General features: G+C 55.8%; 1 protein-coding gene across 4 annotated transcripts in view; it reads left to right on the top strand.

The window, feature by feature from the left end:
- Positions 1-3,674: 3,674 nt before the first annotated feature.
- Positions 3,675-15,581, top strand: part of KMT2A (lysine methyltransferase 2A) — a gene marked incomplete at its 5' end in the record, with an annotated part of 36,788 nt that continues 24,881 nt past the window's right edge. For 3 of the 4 annotated variants that reach the window (XR_014185845.1, XM_082070486.1, XM_082070487.1), the window contains 5 exons: positions 3,801-4,148; positions 10,544-10,613; positions 11,287-13,955; positions 14,366-14,543; positions 14,907-15,141. Coding sequence is in view for 3 of the 4 variants with exons in the window: in XM_082070486.1 (XP_081926612.1) it covers positions 3,801-4,148; positions 10,544-10,613; positions 11,287-13,955; positions 14,366-14,543; positions 14,907-15,141 (3,500 nt within the window). Of the gene's footprint in view, positions 4,149-10,543; positions 10,614-11,286; positions 13,956-14,365; positions 14,544-14,906; positions 15,142-15,581 lie in introns of all 4 variants that reach the window. The other variant, XM_082070485.1, reaches the window with a different exon arrangement.

Genomic DNA, 15,581 nt, shown 5'->3' with positions numbered 1-15,581 from the left:
GCTGGCGGTGGCGATTGGCCCGTCCTCGGAGTGGGGACGGCTGCTGGAGGTCCCCTGGGCAGCCCCACAGCTCGGTGATGCCGCGGCTCATTACCACCACTGCTCGTTAGCGCACCTGCGCTCTGGGGCAGCTGTGGTGCCTCAGCCGCAGCGCTGGGGAAGGCGTGACAGCCCCAGCTCCAGCCCCAGTGTGCAAGTATTCCTTGTTTCTGAATGTATTTCACATCAGCTAGCAGGATCCAGAAGGAAAGGCCAGTGCTTTATTTAAAGTATGCAAAGACACGTGCCGTGGTGTATATTGTGGGGTGTATATTCCACGTGTGCTGCTGGTTTGGGGTGCGACTCGGCTGAGAGGATGAGCAGAGCTTTGCTGTTCGTGTCACCGCAGCTCGCTGCTGGCTGCGGGTGTCAGCGGTCCCGAAATCCACAGGCTTGCTCATTACCAACCAGCTTTTGTGGAGATGCGTACAAAAACCTGGTGAGCTGCCTCCCCTCAGCAGGTTCTCAGGAAACAGTCTGTAGGAGTTCTCTGAAGCCAGCAGCTTTGTTGGGGTAGGACTTAACTCTTTTTATTGCCTTAGAGGATGGTTCCTGGTCAGTGTTCCCTCTTTTTGACCTCTGAGGAGGTGACGCTTTCTCACCAAGGGCACAGGTAAATCTATCCAGCACCAAAGCCTGATGCCCCAGCGAAGCAGCAGGTATGTGTGCCGGCAAGGGTGAGCAACAGCCCCAAAAGCTGCCCCTCCCCGGGAGCTCTTTGCTCCTGCTCACCAACCCATCGCCCAGCAGATAAATACCTCTGAGGGGAACGGGCCGGGCCCCCGGGTGGGGGTGTGCAGCACATCTTCCTTGATGAGGGACAGATAGAGAGCTCACGCGTGGGATTTACAGCGTGGGTTTGATTTGCAGGTTTGTGCGCCCCGGTGCCCCGTTCCCCCTGCACCGCTGCTCTCTGGCGCGGTGCGGCAGGCCCCGCGCTGTCCTGCTCCGTGCGGCTGGAGGGCTAAACTGGACTAGCAAGCTCGGAAATGCTCTTCCACGCTCCCTAGAGAGACAGAAACCGCCTCATTTTAATGCTTTCCCCTACGAAGGTGCCTGAGCGCTGCTTCCAGAGCAGAACACCTGCAGCGCATAGTGTATAAACCCGCAGATCTGTGAACCCAGTGGGTTTCAGGAGCTTTTCTGCCCCCTGTAACGTCACAGATACGGTTTGGTTCTTCCGTAGGGAGCAAACAGCCTTTCCTCTTCGCTCTCCCCATTCAGTTAGTGAGCTTTATAGGAAACGGGTATTTTATGTCTCCCAGACTGGGGTTTGTAACCAACGCTCGTGTGTTTGCAGTGCTGTTTTTCCTCAGGGACGCACTTGCTGGCTGTGATCCCCTCCTTGCGCTGCCGTACGTGACGGAGACGAGCCTGTGCCGCCGGGGAGCAGCGGAGCCGGTGCCATTGCCGTCCCTGCCCTATGGGGCTGCCAAATAGTGAGCCTTGGGGGGCAACGGGGCTGCCAAATAGTGAGCCTTGGGGGGCTATGGGGCTGCCAAATAGTGAGCCTTGGGCGGCAATGGGGCTGCCAAATAGTGAGCCTTGGGGGGGCGATGGGCCTGCCAAATAGTGAGCCTTGGGGGGCGATGGGGCTGCCAAATAGTGAGCCTTGAGGGGCGATGGGGCTGCCAAATAGTGAGCCTTGGGGGGCGATGGGGCTGCCAAATAGTGAGCCTTGGGGGGCGATGGGGCTGCCAAATAGTGAGCCTTGGGGGGCGATGGGGCTGCCAAATAGTGAGCCTTGAGGGGCGATGGGGCTGCCAAATAGTGAGCCTTGAGGGGCGATGGGGCTGCCAAATAGTGAGCCTTGGGGGGCGATGGGGCTGCCAAATAGTGAGCCTTGGGGGGCGATGGGGCTGCCAAATAGTGAGCCTTGGGGGGCGATGGGGCTGCCAAATAGTGAGCCTTGGGGGGCGAGGGGGCTGCCAAATAGTGAGCCTTGGGGGGCGATGGGGCTGCCAAATAGTGAGCCTTGGGGGGCGAGGGGGCTGCCAAATAGTGAGCCTTGGGGGGCTATGGGGCTGCCAGATAGTGAGCCTTGGGGGGCTATGGGGCTGCCAGATAGTGAGCCTTGGGGGGCGAGGGGGCTGCCAGATAGTGAGCCTTGGGGGGCGAGGGGGCTGCCAAATAGTGAGCCTTGGGGGGCGAGGGGGCTGCCAAATAGTGAGCCTTGGGGGGCTACGGGGCTGCCAAATAGTGAGCCTTGGGGGGCTACGGGGCTGCCAAATAGTGAGCCTTGGGGGGCTACGGGGCTGCCAAATAGTGAGCCTTGGGGGTGGCTATGGGGCTGCCAAATAGTGAGCCTTGGGGGGCGATGGGGCTGCCAAATAGTGAGCCTTGGGGGGCGATGGGGCTGCCAAATAGTGAGCCTTGGGGTGTGGGAAACCTCTTCTGCAGGAGCCCTAAGGGGCTGGGGCCTCATCACTATGGGGCTTTGGGTGCACTGGAAATGTGCAGGGTCTGAGCCCTGGGGAGAGGAGAGAGGCAAACAGGGCGATATCTCCCGCCTGCACCCCCCTGGAAGCTGCGGCCGAGCCCTGCGCTCACGGAGGGATTTCTCCAGTATGTTGTTCCACCCCTCATGATGCAGAGCTGGGTTTCGGGACGACAGTGCGTGGAAGCGATGCTGTGCCTACGGTTTGTAATCCCGGCTCTGCACAGCCGACTGCCAAAGCAGCCACCGCTGTCAGTGTGACTTTTCCTTGCTTAAGCTTCCTGAGAAGTGGTGAATAGCGATTGTGCTGCTCCGCAGCACCGCAGCCAAAAGCTTCAGCGGTTTGTGAGTCTGGGCCGGTCAGATTCCCTTCCCATCAGCTCTCCCTCTCGCCGGGCGTCGCGCCCGGCTCCCGCGGTCAGCGCGGCGGAGCTGGCAGCACAGGAGCAGCGAGGCTCCTGCCGCAATGATGCCGGCGGGCACGGGGTGGGAAGGTGGGAGCAGACACACCCCACGTGCCAGCGCTGCGCCGAGCGGCACCAGGTGAATTGCCAGCACAGGTTTGGTGACGGGTAGATGGGCACGGTGTCCGCGGCAGCTGCAGGGGCAAACCCAGCCCAGCCCTTCCTCTGCAAAGCCAGAGCATCCTCACCCGGCCCGGGCCGCAGGCAAGCGGGGAGCGGGACGGGGACTGAGAACCCCGGTCAGCTGCCTCAGGCTCCTCAGCGCCGCTGCCCTTCGCGCATACCTGGGTGGCATCACCTGCTCGAGAGCGGCTCCCCGGGCAGGCCCCAAGCTCCGCATGGGCCCGGGGATCCCGGAGGGGGCTGTCAGGCGGCCCCGGGAGGCCCGGCCGCCTCGCCGCGGCCCCGCACCGTGGAGGCGGTTGGCGGGGCGGTCGCTGCCCGTATGCGCGGTCCCGGGCGCCGGCGGCTCCCGCTCCCGCTCGGTATAGCTCTCGCGGTTATGCGGGCTGCCGGCGGCCGGATTATGCGTCAACCACGTTCTGGGGCTCGCTCGCGAGGTGCCCCGCGCCTGCATGACTCTCCAAGCAATGAGCAGCGGCGACGGCGGGAGGCTGCGCTATGCAGGGCGCGGGGCAGCGCTGGGTCCCGGGCCCCGGAAGCTGCATATCACCCAGCGTTATGCCGGGCTACCACCCGTCGCGCATGGTTTACTCAGGTGCCCGGGCGGCGGGATGGCGGGGCCCCGCAATCTGTATTGCGCTCCCTGTTATGCAGGACCTCTGCGGGCCGGCGAAGTGATATCCAGGGCGCGGGGCGCGGCCCGGCCCCGCTCTCTGGCTCGTCGCCTCACAGTAAAGATGGCGCACAGCGGTCGGTGGCGCTTCCCCGCCCGGCCCGGCAGCGGCGGCTGGGGCCGCCGGGGGCCGGGGGGATCCCGGCTGCGGGTGCCGGCCGTGCGGAGCCTGCGGGCCGCCGAGGCGGCGGCGGCGCCGGCGGCGGCGGGCGAGGAGGAGCGCGGCGGCCCGTGCTCCGGCGGGGCGGCGGGAAGCGGGGGAGGCGGGGCAGCGCCGGGCTCCGGCGGCTCCGGGGGCCCCGCGGCCGGGGTGGGACCCGGCTTCGACGCGGCGCTCCAGGTCTCGGCCGCCATCGGCATCAACCTGCGGCGGTTCCGCGCGGCCTGCGGCGCCGAGGCGGGCAGCGGAGAGGTGAGGAGGGGCGGCGGGAGGGGGGAGCGGCGGCGGGGCGGGAGGGCGCGGCGCGGCCCGCGGGTCCCGGCCGCAGCATCCCCGCTCCGCCCCGGCGGGCGGCACACCCCCTGCCCGCGCCTCCGGACACACCTACCGCGGGGCCCGCGCCGCCGCTCCCCGCACAAAGGGCGCGCCGGGGCCGCCGCCGTCTGCCCGCGGGGCGGCGGGGGCGCGGCGGGCGGGGACCGGGTGGGCACCGGGCGGGCACCGGCCGCCCCGCTCCCCGCGCGCGCAGCTGCCGCGCCGGCCCCGCCGCCTCCATTCTCCTCCCGCCGAGGGCGCGCTCCCGCCCGCCGCCGGGAGGTAGGAGGCGGCCGGGGGGCGGCGGTTCCTCGGCCCGCGGGGGGAGCGGGCCGGGCCCGCGTTGCTCGGCGATGCGGAGGATGCTCGGCGGGGTCACGCGTCCTCCGGGGGCGGGGATCGGGGACCGGGGACCGGGGCGGAGGCCCCTCCTGCCGCTGTCCCCGCCCGGGGCAGCGGGCCGGGGCGAGCGCTGCGTGTCTCCTTTGCTCTTTTTGGTTTTTTTTTTGTTTTTTGGGTTTTTTTTGAGTTGCTCATCTTCCTGCCTTCTTTTTTTTTTTTTTTTTTGAGCCTTTCTAAGGCAGCCAGAGCAGGAGTCTGACAACAACCCACCTATTGACAGAGCAGGGAAGACATGATGGGGGTGTGTTACTACAGGCTGCAGCCTTGCTTTCCCCCATCCTTGTTTTGCTGCACTTGTTAGCTGCGTCCTTGCGCCAGCAGGACAATTTCCCGGGCCCTTTGTAGCCAGAGTGCTTGATTTTTTTTGTGAAAGGCCAGTTCTGTCTCTTCTGTGGGCACATTGTCAGCTGTGGACTGGGTGAGCACATCCTTGTCTATATTTTGGCCTTTGAATCATCACTTCCTTTGCTTCTTCATCACCGTAATATCAAAGTTTGTTAAAACACGCACAAAAATACGGTTTTCTTGCATCTTTCCAGCTTGGTTTTGGTGTTTTCTGGTGGGTTCCGTGAAGTGGAGCTGGTCAGTCATGGCTGAGCCGGAGCAGTTTTGGGGCTGCAGAGTTCCAGCCGCAGCAGGCTGGGTGCGGGGAGCAAAGGGCTGTGTTTGCAGGCACAGAGCTGGTCCTGGAAGCACTTTTAACCTTACCAGTGCAGCACTTGGGGTTTTTGCTCAGCCTGCCCGCCAGCGTCCCGTTTAGTTTAATACCCCTGCCCTAAGGCACCTGCTTGGGTTACTTGTCCATTTTTCTGTTTGCAATAGACCGGGCTCTGTGGAATTTACCAGGTGGATTTGGAAGCAGTGAGGATCTCCGGAGCGCTGCTTCGGTGGCAGAAATGACTGAAATCTGGCTAACCAGCCTGACCACAGAGTTCACAACTCGGCAGGTTTTTATGGGGGGAGAGGCAACTTGCTTTGTTTCTTTTCTTTTTTTCTGCATTCTTGGTGCTGGCAGCTGGTGAAGACAGGCTCTCGTGGATCTTAAGAATTTTACTTCTTGCATCACTTCTCTATTCAACTACTAAACCCTTCAGTCTAGTAACATTACACACAGCAGAAAGTGATGATGAAAGTTCTTTGTGGCTCGGTGTCTGTAGGCTGAGATTCACCCAGCCGCTCGCGAGCAGGGCAGGGGTAGAACCAGGGTGCTTTTCCTCACTCTCAGTTTGCAACCGGTGCAGAATGGTGAAGCTCTGGTGCTTGTGTGGTACCCGGCTTTGGGTGGGGATGTTCTTCAAGACGGCGGCTGCTCTAGGGCTCAGCCGTCCGTTGGATAACGCCCGATGCCCGTTCCCTTCGGCAAGGCCAAGGGTGCGAGCCTGCACCAAGCTGGCGTTCTGCATCGGGAATACACTTTGGGTTGTTGCTTTGAGTTCGGGAGCCTATGGCGCTCAGGGGAAGAAGCTGTCCTGTCCTTTTCTGTACAAATCCTCCTTTGCTTGCTTATTTTTTTGACCTCTTGGTGGCATGCTGCATTCCGGTGTTCACTTGTGCAAGTACCTGTTGAAAGCGCTCATTGCCATCAAAATTTGATGTAACAAGAAAGTCCAGAGCAAGTGTTAGGCTCGATCTTGCCGATTTTGTGGAACCAAACAGGTCTGTTTTGTTGTCTAAAAGGTACCGAATTCTGGGATGTCCCTGTGTACTCCTCAGGTTTCTGGTGACTCTACAAATCCTTGACTTGTGCTGCCGCTCGGTGTTTCACTGAGTTATCCTGAAACCGGCTCGCTTTAAGGGAGCGACAATACGATACTTGATTTTGGCACCACAAGAGCTGGGGGGGGACTTTTTGTACAGTAATGCTATAACTGATTGAAAACGGTGGCATTTGTACTGTGCGTTATCCTTTCTGCTTGATGTGAGTGGTGCTTCAGCAGTAAGGGAAATTTGGTGTAACAAATCGAGAGAACACAACCACATTTAGTATAAAAGAAGTTTGCACGTAGTTAAATATCTGCTGTGCCTGTGGGTTTGGAGCTCCCTCCCCACCCCTGGAGTTTAACTGCAGCTTTGGGGCATGAGAGCGCGTTGGATGCGCGTTGACAGTTTACTCTGTAAATCTGCATCAGCTTGAACGTTGCAGAGAGTTGAGGTTTGAAATGGGACGTAGCGGTGATGATGGCGTCTCTAGTAACGCCACGGTAATTATACATGGATCATGATTTTTTATGAGGTGAACGTTAGAGTCTCAGATATTCACTCACGGTTTGTTTTGAGATGGTCGGAGATCCACGTGCTGCGAGGAAGGAGCAGCTTCCCTGCTGCCGCCGCCGTCACGCCGAGCTGGAAGTACAGGTGGTTTCTCTGTTCTACGGGCATTACAGCTCTGTCTGTCTCAGAAGTTCCTCTCCCGGCGCTAGGTTGAGCGGTCTCTGTAGGACTGCCCGGGCGGTTACTGGGGGAAGCAGAGGTGGAGAGCCCGTCCTGTGACTGGTAACGGGATCACTGCCTGTGCCCGGGGAGGTTCTGCTCGAGGTATTGGTATAAAACAGGAGTGAAGATGGTACAGACCAAGTGATGGAGGCCTTCTCTGGCTTTTTCACCTTTCTGAAGACTCAAACCTTTGTCAGAAGCGTGGAAACACAAGGGCATGTTTTAGCCAACCTGGTGAGTTTCCCGTTGCCACCATTCGGTCAGCGTTGTGCAGCTCTCAGAACCCTTGGAGGAGCTGTTTGGTGAAGATTTTTGGCAGACAGGAGCTCGGGGTTCCCCGCGAGAAGCAGTTTTTGGTGGGAGGTGGCGGTGCCGGTGGCAGTGGGCGGCTGAGGCGGTTCAGAAGCAGCAGCAGCACGCACTGACCCAACCGCTCCAGGGGTTCTTCAATGTGTTGCTTCCTTCAGCTGCAAAGCTTATGGGACAGACTCCTGCAGCCGTCTGTCTCGCTGCTCCTTCTGTGTTGTCATCAACATGCTGAACTACAGATCTTACTGTACCGCGTTTGGAGGAAGCGAGGGAAGAGACTGGGTAACTCTCTGAGTCAGAAGTTCACTTCTCAGCCTCTTCTGGGTGAGGAAACTGTATTTGGCACTTGTTGGAAGGTGCCCTCATCCCCTCCAGCGTCTCCCCAAGCCCAGGCTGCTCCGTGTTAAAGTGTTGGTAAAGGGCACACAAAGGGAGTCATGATGGGATGCTGTATCTTGCATCTCTCCAGCGCTGGCAGCCACTGAGGGTGACCTTGGCAGAGTGTGGGTTCTTGCAAGCTACTCAAACATGATCCTTCTCTAGCAACTTCTCCTAGACTTTGGAGCTGGTGCTGAAATGTTGCTGCAGCCGCAGCGAGACTGCTGCAGGTGCTCTAAAAGGTGTCCCTCTCTGTTCAGAGGGGAACTTGTACATCAGAATTTCTCCTCCAGGGTGGGACTGGGGCTCTGTGGAAAGCAGGGACCTGTAGTGGTTTGTTAGTGGGCTGCTGCGGTGAGTTAATCCATTCCACTGCTCATGGTTTGGCCAGATAGCGAGAGCCTGGCTGGATTCTCGCCTCCTGACATGGAATATTCTCATTTTCCTGCTGGCAAGACTGCTCTGTGCACTCGGTAGTGCCTGTAATGAGCAACTTGCTCTTTTTCATTCTGAAATCAGACCCTCATCCAGGTCAGTGCGTAGCAGTAACCCCAGGTGCTCTGCCCCTTATTCATGTTGTCGCATCGCAAGCAATGGCTTGGGAGCCGCTCCCTGAGCTCCCGGTGGCTCCGCTCCCAACACGAGCGCACCCGGCACTCATCTGGGGGTTATTTGTTGCCAGCCTCTGAGGATGGTTGCTCCGCTGGGGGGAGAGGACTCTGGTGGATATTGTGCCATAGTTACTGAGCAGGCTTCTGAATGAGCTTCTAAAAATAGCTTCTCTCTTTCCAAGAAGATGAGGTGCTGTGTAGTTGGGGCCAAACCCAAGATGGTGAGCAGGAAGAGAAGTGAAGCGTTGTTCAGATAACTCCATTGTAAAACTAAATAAACCTTGTCAAGAGCTGATGGGAACAGCTGCGTGGCTGGTGTGGTGCGTCTGGCAGCTTTGGTGGCCGTCCCGTGCAGCGTCACGGGTCTGTGGCGGTACGGGCTACGCTGTTATACGTCAGACAGGTCGGAGCATCAGGCAGGACCTGCAGGATGGTTTCTCATTTGGGGGTGGATTTTCATGTCTTGCACCAGGCAAGCCTTCCCTCAGCCTTTCAGCCATAACCCCAGTGGCCTTTGTTGCGTTGCGTTATTCCTCGTCAGGTAAATGAGGTCATGTTCCAAACCGTCATGGTTTTTAATCACTCTCCATCTGTCGTGCTTTACAGTCACTTCTGAAAAACTGGAGGGAGGCTGTTTCAGCTTCATTTGCCGCCACGCTTGGTTTTGGCGTATGGTGGCCAACGGGATGGGGTAGCCTGGCCAGTGCGTACTGCTGTTCAGTGGCCTTCTCAGACAGTGACAGCAGCCGTTCTGAGGTCACCGACGTGCTCACGAGTGTCACTGAACAAACGTGAGTGATGTATTGGTCATGCTACTTGTAAACGAAGGCAGAGTGATCATTGTGCAGAATGCCAGGGAATGAGAAGAAATGATCATTCCCAGGCTACCAGGCCAAAGACAGAAGTGATGTAGCCCATTGGAAAAGCAGGGTAATGGCACTTGGTTTAGAAGTAATGCGGGTTCTGGTTGTGGATTGTGAAGGGCGATTGTCAAAAATACAGAAAGCGCTGATTTCGTAGCCACATCTCTTCCTTTGTCACGAGAGGTTTGCAATCGTTGGCCAGCGGTGAGTGTTTCATCCATGTGTAAGTCGAGCACTGGGAACTGGCTTTAGCATAAGGTGTTATTGTAGATTACACTGAAGTGATGTGCTGCTCTGGGCAGAGGTGCTCTCCTATTCAATCTTGTAAATAAGTCTGTCTGCCCGTTGCTCCTCTGAGGGTAGTTTGGTTTCTGTGGCGTTTGGGTGGGAAGCGTGCCGGTGCCAGAGCCCAGGCTGTGCCGTGGCGCTGCCGCGGGAGGGCTTTGTCGGGGCTGCTCTTTTCACGGGAGACTCGACACTGCCGAACGCAAAGTCTTGAGGTGGAATGGGACTAGGAAAGCTGGAACAGCATAAAAACAAAAAATTGGCACAAATTTTGGTGGCAGACAAATAGGATTGACCCATCTTACTGTGAACAGGGCGCCTTTAACATCATGGGGACAAGCTTTCCAGTGGAGGCCAGGTTTCCGTCTCTCCTAGAGACAAAGTCTGAAGAGAATTTAAAAACCAAAGACCAACTCAAACCTCCAAAAACCCACATTTACTGGAATCGAGAGTCAAATCTTTAGGAGAGTTTTCCTTGACCTCGCACAATGTTACCTGCATGGCTACTGATTCCATTATTCTCTGGGATGTAACAAGCAGTGAAGGTTGTGCTCCCTTAGCAAGGAACACTTTTCTGATGGTGACTCCAGGGTGCTCGGGTGGAATTAGAGACCTCAGGTGCTTCTGCTCATCCACAGAGGCTTTGAAATGAGCTTGGAGGAAGTGAGTCCACACTTGTGCTAGAAAAATAAACCTGGAAACACTTCTTTTGCTACTCAGGGGTAGTTTGGGTAATGGTTGCGAGAGCAGACCTTCGTGGTTTGATATGAGCGGCAGGTTTTATGCATTGAGGGTTTGTTTCCATGCGTGCTTGTCCTTTGTTTCCCCAGAACTCTTTCTGATCATTCTGTAGCTGTAAGCTGTAGCTGCTGTAGCTGTATATATAAAAGTTGTATTTCCTTTTTAGCAATTGTTTGCTAGAGTAACAGATGGCAGTATGTTACCTGGGGAGGGAAGATCCTCCGGAATCCTTTCATGCTTTGATCACGGTGAAGTTTGGTTTCGTGTTAATATCCACATCTTCAAATTTCTACCCCCTTTGTCATTGCAGGATGAACAGTTTTTAGGTTTTGGTTCAGATGAAGAAGTCAAAGTACGAAGTCCCACCAGGTCCCCCACAGGTAGGTTCCAGTCGCAGGGCTGGAGGTTGACTTTGTATTCTCCTGGGTGATGATTTTGCCTCTCCTGCTCGTTCCATCGAATCTGATCCGCCGTGAAAGCCACCCCGTGTTGGACTCTCTACATCTGATCTGTCACGGAACAGGGAATCTTTGAGTAAAAGAGTTACACTGATGACATCAGTATTTGAAGCGTCCTGGTAGTGTTTTGGAGAGGCAATTATTTTAATAGTAAGGACCTAAAACTGGTTTGAATATTTCAGTGTCTTTAAATAGACTTATTATCAGCTGCAACTGGAAACAAAATGAGCATAGAACACTTGAGGATAAGCTGCAGCTATAGGCAACACTGTCCTTAAGAAGGATTGTTGCCTTTCAGCAATAGGTTGATAGTGGTCCTGTGCCGTTGCATATAGAGTTGCTGTGAAAAGGCTTGCATTTAAAAAAATATATATATATCTACTTCGTGTTTTGAATGGGAAGAAGTTTGTGGGGAAGGTACTCTTTAGATGTATTGATAACCCTCTATTTTTATTTGTTGATTAACTGAAAAGGCTTGGCAACTTGTACAGGCAGAGTGACTGACACTGAGTAAATACTTGCATGAGCTGGGTAGTGCTGATCCGACACTTGGAGAAGTTTAACGTGTGCTCTGCGTTCTCTGCCTCCCTCGCAGTTAAATCGAGCCCACGGAAACCTCGCGGGAGGCCCCGGAGCAGTTCTGACCGAAGTTCAGCTGTACTGTCAGACTCCTCGTCAGTGTGTTCCCCTTCGAGCAAGTCTGAAAGCACATCCATGGAGAAAGTAAAGAAGAAGGAGTTGAAGAGCGGGGAAAAAAGGCGAGGAAGACCTCCAACGCTTACGAGTGTGAAGTTCAAGCTGTCACAAGTAAAGGACGCGTCGGACATTCAGAAGGGCAGTAAAGAAGAAAAGGAGAGTGTGAAAAAAATCAAAAGGTCACCATCCACTACGTTTCAGCAAGCAACTAAAATCAAGAAGTTAAGAACTAGTAAGCTCTCCCCACTGAAATCCAAGTTTAAGCCTGGGGCAAAACTTCAGATTGGGAGGAAGAGCGTTCAGATGGTGCGCAGGAGAGGCAGGCCGCCGTCCTCCGAGCGCGTCAAGACTCCCTCCGCCTTGGTCGTAAACTCGCAGCTGGAGAAGCCCCAGAGGATACGCAAAGAAAAGGATGGCACACCACCCCTCACGAAAGAAGAGAAGACTGCTGTCAGGCAGAGCCCGCGCAGGATCAAGCCCGTTCGCATTATACCTTCCACCAAAAGGACGGACGCCACGATCGCCAAGCAGCTCTTGCAGAGGGCGAAAAAAGGGGCGCAAAAAAAGATTGAGAAAGAAGCGGCCAAACTGCAGGGCAGGAAGGGGAGAACCCAGCTCAAAAACATCCGACAGTTCATTATGCCGGTTGTGAGCGCGATCTCTTCACGGATTATTAAAACACCCAAACGGTTCATTGAGGACGAAGACTACGATCCTCCTATTAAAATATCCAGACTGGAATCCACACCGAACAGCCGGTTCAGCGCTACATCTTGTGGCTCCAGCGAGAAGTCCAGCGCTGCTTCTCAGCATTCGTCTCAGATGTCGTCAGACTCCTCGCGGTCCAGCAGCCCCAGCGTGGACACGTCCACAGACTCCCAGGCTTCCGAGGAGGTGCAGACGCCTTCTGAAGAGCGGAGCAATACTCCGGAAGTTCACGCGCCGCTGCCCGTTTCTCAGTCCCCTGAAAATGATAACGGCGATAGGAGGAACAGGAGGTTTTCGGTAACGGAAAGAAGTTTCAGCCAAAGGACCGCGAAGAAGCTGCCAGCCTTACCGAGCGTGCCGCAGCAGCCCTCCTCGTCCTCCCCTCCTCCCCCTCTGCTCACGCCCCCGCCGCCGCTGCAGCCCGCGTCCAGCATCTCGGACCATACCCCCTGGCTCATGCCGCCCACCATCCCGCTGGCCTCGCCCTTCCTTCCCGCCTCTGCCGCGCCCATGCAGGAGAAGCGCAAGTCGATCCTGCGGGAGCCCACGTTCCGCTGGACCTCCCTGAAGCATTCCAGGTCAGAACCGCAGTACTTCTCCTCTGCAAAGTATGCCAAAGAGGGGCTGATCCGCAAACCGATATTCGATAACTTCAGGCCCCCGCCGCTGACGCCGGAGGACGTCGGCTTTGCATCCGGCTTCTCGACGCCGGGCGCGACGGCTCCAGCGCGCCTGTTTTCTCTCCACTCGGGAACGCGGTTCGACATGCACAAGAGGAGCCCTCTGCTGAGAGCGCCGCGGTTCACGCCGAGCGAGGCCCACTCCAGGATCTTCGAGTCTGTGATTCTGCCCTCGTCGGTTGGCCGCAGCGCCGCAGGGACCTCCGCGGCGGGCGTCTCCTCGCGGAAGCGGAAGAGGAGAGTGTTCAGCCCCATCCGCTCGGAACCCAGATCTCCCTCGCACTCCATGAGGACGAGAAGCGGGAGGCTCAGTACCTCGGACCTGGCGACTCTCACCCCGCAGTCTTCTGTCTCTTCCTCCTTAACTAGCATTTCTGTTAGTTCTCTTGCCACTAGTGCCTTAAACTCAACTTTTACTTTTCCTTCCCATTCCCTGACGCAGTCTGGGGAGTCGGCAGAAAGAAGCCAGCGGCCGAGGAAGCAGACCAGCACTCCGGCAGAGCCTTTCTCGTCCAGCAGCCCTGCTCCTCTCTTCCCCTGGTTCACGTCGAGCCCCCAGACAGAGCGAGGCAGAAACAAGGACAGGGCAGCAGAGGAACTCTCCAAAGATAAAGACGCTGACAAAAGCCTGGAGAAGGACAAGAGCAGAGAGAAAGACAGAGAGAGAGAAAAGGAGAACAAGAGGGAGTCAAGGAAAGAGAAAAGGAGAAAAGGGTCGGAAATTCAGAGTAGCTCTGCTTTGTTCCCAGTAGGTAAAACGCCCAAAGAAAAAGTTGTCAGCGAAGATGTCGCAGCATCGTCATCTGCCAAAAAACCTGCTGGGCGGAAGAAGTCCACAGCAATAGATCCCGCGGCAGACGTTTCCACCGCCGCTCTGGGAGACGCGGCAGCCGGCAAAACCAAAACGTCCAAGAAGGGCAGAGGGGGGTTAGACAAATCGGATCTGGACCTCAGCCCCACCGTGCCGTCTGCGGAGAAGGAAAAAGCCCTGCGTCTCTCTGCTCCTTCCTCAAGCACTGTTAAACATTCCACGTCCTCCATCAGCTCCATGTTGGCTCAGGCAGACAAACTGCCGATGACTGACAAGAGAGTGGCCAGTCTTCTGAAAAAGGCCAAAGCCCAGCTGTACAAAATTGAGAAGAGCAAGTCCCTCAAACAGGCTGATCAGCCAAAAGCACAGGTATTCCTTTCTCCAAGTTTGGTTTGGCTTGGTTTTTTCTGGAGTGCAGCTTATTTTGAAATTACGCTGAAAGTCACAAGTAGCTTTCGTATCCTAAGCGTGAAGAATTACCGTGCCGCGCTGAGCAGCTGTTAGTACAACAGATGGCAAATGGTCCGAAAACGAGGAGCCCTGGGCAGAAGCTGAGGGGGAGAGGGAGCTTCTGTGTAGTCAGCTCAGGAGGGAGCTGCGTGCGTTTGTGGAGGTCAGGACAACGTAGCTGCTTATTAGGTTTCTCTGAGTAAGTGCTCATCAAGAGCACTCACTCACGGTTCACTCTTTTCAGGTTATTTATGTCCATTACACGTTCCCCAGCCTCACTTCGGTACCTTTCTTAGGAATGCTGTCTGTTCTCCTGTTCTGAAATCCAGGGACAAGAGAGCGATTCGTCAGAAACGTCAGTGCGAGGACCACGCATCAAACACGTTTGCAGGAGAGCAGCTGTCGCGCTGGGCCGCAAGCGGGCGGTGTTTCCTGATGACATGCCCACTCTGAGTGCCTTACCGTGGGAAGAGCGGGAGAAGATACTGTCTTCTATGGGGAACGATGGTGAGTTAAGGTTTTTAGTTTTCAGCTGTGGATTCGTGCTTTAAATGGGGACTTCAGGTGATTAACAGGGGAAGGGCTGTTAAGCAGCTCCAGGCTCTCCGTGGCAATGCCACTCAAACAGGGTTCATCCTTTTACCCATTGGCAATCATTACGGACCTGTGTTCTGCGCTGAACTTTTGGTCTGCTGAGGGATGTGAGTAGATACATGTGTGCTTAGACGTGTGCGTACATATACGTACACGCTCACGCGCACCGCTCGTGTGGCTCTGCAGATGAACTTAGGCGTAGTGGAATACATTCCATTAGCAAACTGGACGCATCTTTTGCCATGAGTGGGTTCACACTAGCAATTTCTTTGATAGATAAGTCATCGGTAGCTGGCTCGGAAGAGGCCGAACCTCTGGCTCCGCCGATCAAGCCGATCAAGCCGGTCACCAGAAACAAGGCGCAGCAGGAACCGCCGGTGAAGAAGGGCCGGCGCTCGCGGCGCTGCGGGCAGTGTTCGGGCTGCCAGGTTCCAGAGGACTGTGGCGTCTGCACCAACTGCCTGGACAAGCCCAAGTTCGGTGGGCGCAATATAAAGAAGCAGTGCTGCAAGTAAGTGTGTGCCCGAGGCGCGGTTCGGCTGATCCCCAAGCTCGTGTTTTCAAGATGATGTTTCTTTGGTGTTTGTACACATCATCCAACAAAGATGTCTCCAGACGTCATTAAGAAATACCACGCTTCCTTGATTTTCCTATAATTTCTTATACATATCACTTAGCCTGAACCTTTTGCTTTTTTAAATTGCTGCATTAAATTGATTTTGCCAAACTAGACAATCTGTCTGAAAAGGCAGCAACTCAAGTCGCACCAATAAGGATTGTTGTGGTATGAAAGCGGTTTATAAAGCGTAGCTGTGAGAATTGCACGAAAATGAGAAGTTTGTTTTACATATCTCTGAAGAGGGGAGAGAAAAAAAATAAAGATTTATTGGAAAAAGGTGGTGGGTGTTTTAATAATGGCCTTTTCAGATTGTCATGTTGAATATTTACAGG

The sequence above is a fragment of the Streptopelia decaocto genome (genome assembly GCF_964273445.1).
Source record: "Streptopelia decaocto genome assembly, chromosome: 21".
Taxonomy (NCBI): domain Eukaryota; kingdom Metazoa; phylum Chordata; class Aves; order Columbiformes; family Columbidae; genus Streptopelia; species Streptopelia decaocto.
This window is presented reverse-complemented; position numbering and strand designations above follow the sequence as displayed.